The 7479-nt window shown below is 43.1% G+C and overlaps 1 protein-coding gene across 4 annotated transcripts; it reads left to right on the top strand.

Annotated features, from left to right (window-relative positions):
• The first annotated feature begins 5105 nt into the window (after positions 1-5105).
• Positions 5106-6987, top strand: LOC109740394 (uncharacterized). 4 transcript variants are annotated; one of them, XM_020299447.4, is made up of 3 exons: positions 5106-5541; positions 5658-5843; positions 5939-6987. In XM_020299447.4, exons 1-3 carry the CDS (start codon positions 5380-5382, stop codon positions 5960-5962), a joined length of 372 nt encoding a protein of 123 aa, XP_020155036.1. In that variant the 5' UTR covers positions 5106-5379; the 3' UTR covers positions 5963-6987. The 4 variants fall into 4 exon arrangements, with proteins under 4 accessions (XP_020155036.1, XP_020155034.1, XP_020155035.1 ...); XM_020299445.4 differs by having other exon boundaries at positions 5658-5860; XM_020299446.4 differs by having other exon boundaries at positions 5137-5541; positions 5676-5860.
• The last annotated feature ends 492 nt before the right edge of the window (positions 6988-7479 follow it).

Below are 7479 nucleotides of genomic sequence, written 5' to 3'. Positions count from 1 at the left end.
TCATCGAACTCATCGTCGAAACTACGTCCACTGAGAGGGGACAAATACTGGCAAACAGAGAAAGAACACAATCAATGCAATGCAACAATATGATGCATGATCATGACATGGCAATATGCTGTGGTTTGAGCTAATGCAACTAGCAACAATTTAAATGAAGTTGGTTTGAATCCAAGATTCAAATTCAAACTCCATATGTGATTTTTTGACACTTAAGACAGTAGGAGAGGCTCCTACTGTATGTATTAAAATAGTATCAAAAAGGTCTTACAAAGTCATAACCTTACATCCATTGCCATGGTGTAGATATAGGGAGGGGGTGGGAGGGTGAGAGTAAAGAAAGACTAGGAGGGAATCTACAGAGTTTCTATGAAGGAGGTTAGAAAGGGTTTGTGCTTTTCTCCCACCCTATAACAAAGCAGGGAGAGGTCTTCTTTCAACCTAGACATCCAGGATTGTTTTGATGGGATGATCCCTCTGAAGTGCTTATTATTTCGCTCCTTCCAAATGCTCCATGTAGCTTGCAAAAAGATATCCATGAACATGGGTTTGTTCCATATAGTTTTAGCCTTTTCTATCCAATGGAGCCTTGATCCTTGCGTGAGCCATGAGGGGGAGAGCGAGGGAGCGAGAGGGAGAGAGAGGTGCAGGGGGTCGAGGGGGGGAGTGCGTGGCGTCGCGGGAGGCGTCCAACGCAAGCAGGCAGGCTGTAGGTGGCCTCGCGCGTGCGTGCGCGCGTCGGACACACGCCCTCCTGCCTACTGGCAGGAGGTTGAAGACGGTGCGGTGGCTGGCTGGGCCTAGCACACTAGTGGGCCGCCAGGTAGGCTGTCAGGTAAGTGGCCCAGTGGCCTTCTCTCTCTCTCTTTTAGTAATTGTTTCTGTTTTCTATTTTATGCAATTGCTTTGGCTTTATTAAAAATGTTAGAGCATTTTCAAAAATCATGAGACTGCTTGTGGCCACTGTTTGGATTATTTCCAAGAGCCAACATTTCAGTTCATGAATATTTGGACATTTAAATTAATATATAAAATTGAAATGCCCAAATGCAAATAAGGTATGATTTAATTCAGTGACCCAATGTTGTCCTAGAAAAATGTGAACCATTTTTGACAGAGGTTCTAGACCAAGGCAAAGATGATGAATATTTTTGAAGGGCATTTCAGGTTCATTGAAAAAGTATTTTAGTAACCCTAGTTGGATTAAGTGGTGCTGGGGGTTTCTGCCATCCCTATTTCAACTTTAATTGAAACTTAAACATGATGCAACACAAGGTGCTAGCACTAAGCATTACCAGAACTAGGGATGTGACACAACATAAATGTTTTCTTTGCGAGGATTGACAACATAAATATTGTTTATCCTTTTAAAACACCTGGCGTAAACGATGATGCTCCCCTGTTTAGTTTATATGAATTTTGAACTTAAAATAATATGTACGGTCCTTCTCTTTAGTAGGATATATAAAATATAGTTCTGCAGTTTTAACGTCTAGCTTGCTTGGTCCGGTGAATATATATTCCATAGTTACAAGTAGATAATAGGTTCGAATCTCACTTCCTGTAAAAATTTTTATTTTATTGACATAATTTTATACGTATTTTTATTTATTGACAGAATTTTGTGTGTATAAATGGCTTCCAGCCACTGTCAAGTGGGCCTACGCAGCGCTGGCAGGTCACATGTGCAGGCCATACCTCCGGACATGGTGAAAAGCACCGTATTTGCACTCACATACAAGTTTTAGACCAAACTGAACATCGAGCGCAAGTTCTATAACTCCCAGTGATATTACCTCTTTAATTAAGACACAAGTATCACACACCGGGGGCCTGGCCACACACCAACATTATTGACCTCGATCACATGTATAGACATTACTTTTAAGTGATGTCAATGATGATCATCATCCAAAGTTGGAGCATTTGGTATTTCTGATAGTGACTGGAACGACTTGTCCGACCTGGAGATATTCTTCCTAGTGAGGAACTCCTTCCACCCTTTCATGTTGAAGATGATGCAGTCATCCGTGTCCGCTTTATATGCATATGGTGTCCCTTGCTCCAAGGCGTACGCCAACAAGGCCTGCTTCATCACCCACTCGCCACTGCTCAAAGCTACCTTCTTGGACAATTTCTGAAATCCTAATAGAGCAATGCTGTTAATTAATTAGTCTCACGTGATGGACACAAAAAAGGAAATAAGATAATTGACTTGAGAAAATATACCATGACATGTTTGGTCCTTGTCAAACGGATCACAAATGGCACCCCGATGTAGTCCTCACGTGGCGGTAGCACATAGAAGAGGTGTCTAGTCTCATATTCGTCCAGCCCGATTCTTTGGGCAAAGATGATATCATCAAGTGGGTCGTCCTCGCCATCGCCGAGAAAGAAAATATACATACTAGGCCATCATCCTCTTAAGGAGAAACAAATAATTTCACTCGCAATGAGACCATCGTGGCTGACGAAAGGGTCCCATCCTTCTCCTCCCAAGTGGGTCATTGTTTGACCTTTCTTCAAGTCAACATTGTATGCCCCCTAGGACCCTTGAAGAACATAGTGTTTTCTATAAGTTTATTAAAATGCAACCTTACATTGCATGGGACAATCTGTGCAACAAAAAACAAAAGGAACACATGATACAATAATTGTAGGAGCACTGAAAGCAAAAGAAAAAGGCTTAATCATATGTGAAAACGAATAGTTCATTACCACTGAACGTAAGAAAATGTCAATAAGATAGACATCAAACAATGAACCAGTTGTAAGGCTCCTTGCGCACATGCCATCCTGTTACATAAAAAGGTAAAATGGGTAAATATTGATCAAGGGAAATAGACTACATTCACACTCACAATTCATACCACATAAACACATCATATGTGCTAGTTTGCATAGATTCCAATACATTCTACATGCCATACACCAACATAATGCATAAAAAATATCAATCCACACTAAGCATATCCATGTCATCTACATACACCAATATTAGTAATCCATCATTCAAAAAAGCACTTCACACATTCAATTTTGGGCAATTCGCATTCGCATTCAAGAACTAAATTAGTATACCACATACCCACATACACACATTCAATCCATGGATTCTACACTAAACATATCATCCATGGATTCTACACTAAGCATATCGTCCAATATATATCAATTAGTCTATCCAATATATATATAAGAACGCAAATAATTGGGTGCGACCACACATGAGGGAGGAGTGAGGGGAGGAGAGCCGGGATCAAATCTGTCGTGGCGACTCGCTCCGGCGGCAAGATCTTGCGGTGGGTCACGTGAGGGAAATTTGTGAGAGGAGATACGAAGTGTGTAGACTAGTAAGTTTCGATCTGGGTAAAAAAAAACCAGGTAGTGCTGCGGGCCTCGCAGCCCACGTAATAAATAACTAGAAAAAAGGCCTAGAAAAACGCTCGAAACTCCCTTGTAGCATGTCATTTGGCCCACGCCACAACTAGGCCAAATAATGCTGGCGTGTCGAGTTTTTGACACACCATCAATAGTGATGGCGACTGGGGCAGGCTACTGGACCCATGGGGCAGTGGAATGCGAGCAAGCGAGCATGCTACCAGTAAGGGCATAGTGATGCCCACGCCACCGCTATTCAAAAAAATAGTGGTAGTGTGGATTGAAAGGGGCGCACCATCTGTAAATTACCACACTGATAATAAAAATATCGTACATGTGGTGCTTATTTGGAGTTACCGGCATCAGGCAATAAAAATGTGGAAAACTTCATCCAACGTTTAGGCATGCATGCTTCTGCCGTGCGCTAACTGTGAAGTCCTTAGTCTGTTGCAATAAATGCATGATTCTCTAGAGTTCTATATAGTGCACGAATCTGTTTTTGATTTAAAAAGGAAATTGATTAGATTTTGCATCACAAATAGAGCATACATAACTACTCATAAATTAATTTAATTAGCTTGTAGATAAGCATCTAAATATATGTGTTGTTTGTATAGTAGTGTTTTACTTCTTCTCAGCAACCCCTTTTAAAAATTGTGCAACCATTTTGCTTGCAGTATAAGTTTATATTAGCCAACTATGATATTCTGTCTAAATCCTTTTAGATGATTATCACTAAGTAAAGTTAATGCTATCCTGCATATAATTATTAATGTCTTCAAATCTTGGTCGTAGGATGTAACTTCTGTAATTACCTTTGTTTAAGAAAGTAAGCCAGTTCACTAAAGTAGGTTACTTTTGTTTAAATAATATTTTTATACTACGGTGTCCCTAAACATAGTTTAAAATAAGCACGAGTGAGTTAATTAATGACGGTGCTTGTGTTTCTGGTGTCATGTTTTTCATGGATACAATTTAGGAACCAGAAAAATGTTACGATGTTGTCGATCACATCGTCGATGCCTAGTGAAAAAGCATAACACATCGACAGATTAATCATTACACTATCATCAGACAATAAAAATATTGTACATGCATCACTTTTAAAGTAATTTTATCTGGATGCAATTGTTGTTGTTCCTTCGTAGCATCAATGTTTAGGGAAAAAGTATGTATAAGGTGGTTGCAAGTTCCTCCCTACTGCATCTAGCATGTCCATCTTTAGGGATGTCACAGGCATGCCATCCTTTTCCTGATCCGGAGCAATAGCTTCGTTGAGATCAACTAAAAACTCTTTTGCGAGGACACGTAAATGTTTGTGTTTTGGCCTGGATTGTTTATTATGCACTCGTATGAACCGGGACCAATATCGCTTCAAGACAATTTATTTTATATTTACTTTACTGGACGTGCAAGCATATATGTTTCCGCCGTGTGTGCCCTAACCTATGTTAGTCCAACATTGTCTAATCATTATCCATGTATGTATTGTGTTGTTTTCTTTTTAGTTTTTGTGTCCTAGTAGATAGTTAGTATGAGTTTCGTGAGGCACATAAATAGAGTTAAACTTATCTTTTTCTAAGATCAAATTCAACCCTAAAACAAAAAGGCAACATCTACATTATTCGGAGAACAAAGACGCACACTAGCATGTCCGTGTGATGCATCTGGAGATTTTTATCAGCCTGTGAACAAACTACTTATATTAAAAAAATCGAACCTGTGTACATGCGTGCGTGCATGCTAGCTAGCCTCACACGTTGGCTGGTCTAGAGGAAACCAGCCGCGTCGCTGGCGCTTTTCCAGTCTGGACTCGTGGCCTCGCAGAGCTAATCTCCTCAGCTTCTCTTGAGTAATCCACACCCCCCGACCTCCACCTACTACCCAGGTAGCACGATCTCCCCGCATCTCCCCGCATCGCTCGCAGCCCTAGGACACGTCGCCACTACCGCCTGCGCCCGCCGCCGACACTCTGCCGGATCTCCTGCACCACCGGGCATGGCGCGGGCTCCACACCAGCTCCCCCTGACACTCCGCCGGATCTCCCGCACCACCACCGGGCCATCCATGGCGTGGGCTCCAACACCCGCTCCTTCCGCTTCCCCGGCCATGGCGCAGGCAGTTTGGCGGCCATGCTCATGCCCAGCACCGGCCGTCTCGGTGCGCGTCCCGGTTTTCGTATTCAGATTGGCTCTCTCCCTTCCTTGGCTAGGCATTCAGTGCTGCTTTTTCTCTGGGACTTCATGCGCTTTCTCCTCTTTGTTTGTTCGTGACAGCTGAGCCATCTCTTCCAGGAGGTCGCGCATCGGAAGAAGGCCGTCTCCCCCAAGAAGAAGTACCCGCGGCCTATCCTCGCCGCTATCCGCCGCCGACCGTACCTGGATGGATGCCTCCTCGAGGCCAAGCTTGCGTGGCTGCGGCAATCCGGCTTTCTTGGCGTCAACACAGTCTGCATCCATCCAGTACTCTATCCACCAAAGTATTCATCCTCTTAAATTTAAACAAATTTGAAGACTTTGCACTGATTGATTGTAAATTGAAAAACATTGTTCTCCAGTGCGCATTGGCGGTTGTGCATTAAGGCCTCTGCTTCCCTTCATCGCGCCTGATGCATGTCATGGCGCTCGCGCCTTCAAGCTCCAGCACTAGCTCCGCCTTCCCGCGTCACGTGATAACCCACAAGTATAGGGGACCGCAACAATTTTCAAGGGTAGAGTATTCAACCCAAATTCATAGATTCGACACAAGGGGAGCCAAAGAATATTTGAAGGCATTAGCAGCTGAGTTGTCAATTCAACCACACCTAGAGATTAATTATCTATAGCAAAGTGATCTGTAGCAAAGTAGTTTGATAGTTTTGATAATAGTGACAGCTGATACGTCTCCAACGTATCTACTTTTTCTCACACTTTTCCTCTAGTTTTGGACTCTAATTTGCATGATTTGGATGAAACTAACCCCGGACTGACGCTGTTTTCAGCTGAACTACCATGGTGTTGTTTTTGTGCAGAAATAAAAGTTCTCGGAATGGAACGAAACTTTGCGAGGATTTTGTATGGAATAAATAAGGATTTTTGGAGCCAACAACCACCAGAGAGGGGCCCCTAGTTGGGCACAACCCACCAGGGCGCCCCCCCTCTCCTGGCGCGCCCAGGTGGGTTGTACCCATCTGGTGGCCCCGCTGATGACCCCCCTATACTATAAATTCACATTAATCCCTAAAAAATTAGGGAGAAAGGATTATCACGATCCACGTGACGGAGCCACCGCCAAGCCCTGTTCTTCCTTGGGAGGGCAGATCTAGAGTCCGTTTGGGGCTCCGGAAAGGGGGATCTTCGTTCTTCGTCATCACCAACCCATCTTCATTGCCAATTCCATGATGCTCCCCACCGGGAGTGAGTAATTCCTTTGTAGGCTCGCTGGTCGGTGAGGAGTTGGATGAGATTCATCATGTAATCGAGTTAGTTTTGTTAGGGCCTGATCCCTAGTATCCACTATGTTCCTAGATTGATGTTTCTATGACTTTGCTATGCTTAATGCTTGTCACTTTGGGCCCGGGTGCCATGAACTCAGATCTGAACCGTTTATGAATTTATCATTATATCCATGTTTTAGTTCCGATCTTGCAAGTTATAGTCACCTACTACGTGTTATGATCCGGCAACCCCGGAGTGACAACAACCGGGCCCACTCCCGGTGATGACCGTAGTTTGAGGAGTTCATGTATTCGCTATGTGTTAATGCTTTGTTCCGGTTCTCTATTAAAAGGAGGCCTTAATATCTCTTAGTTTCCAATATGGACACCGCTGCCATGGTAGTGTAGGACAAAAGATGTCATGCAAGTTCTTTTAATAAAGCACGTATGACTATATGGAATACATGCCTACATTATATTGATGAACTGGAGCTAGTGCCATATCGCCCTAGGTTATAACTGTCACATGATGAATATCATCCAACAAGTCACCGATCCAATGCCTACGAATTTATCCTTATTGATCTTGCCGCGTTACTATTGTTATCATCACTGTTACAATTGCTACATATTAATGCTATCACTGTTACTGTTACCGTTGCTGCTGTCACTATTATCAAAAC

The sequence above is a fragment of the Aegilops tauschii genome, chromosome 6 (assembly GCF_002575655.3).
Source record: "Aegilops tauschii subsp. strangulata cultivar AL8/78 chromosome 6, Aet v6.0, whole genome shotgun sequence".
In the NCBI taxonomy this organism is placed as follows: domain Eukaryota; kingdom Viridiplantae; phylum Streptophyta; class Magnoliopsida; order Poales; family Poaceae; genus Aegilops; species Aegilops tauschii.
Note: the sequence above shows the minus strand (reverse complement) of the source record. Positions and strands in the feature narration are given on the sequence as shown.

What these genes read in the sequence shown, in the direction of transcription:
- LOC109740394 (XM_020299445.4), top strand. Translation starts at nt 5,380, where the DNA reads ATGGCGCGGGCTCCACACCAGCTCCCCCTGACACTCCGCCGGATCTCC. An exon ending in GCCCAGCACCGGCCGTCTCG is followed by an intron (nt 5,542 to 5,657) that starts GTGCGCGTCCCG and finishes TGTTCGTGACAG; the next exon opens with CTGAGCCATCTCTTCCAGGA. An exon ending in CCAGTACTCTATCCACCAAA is followed by an intron (nt 5,861 to 5,938) that starts GTATTCATCCTC and finishes ATTGTTCTCCAG; the next exon opens with TGCGCATTGGCGGTTGTGCA.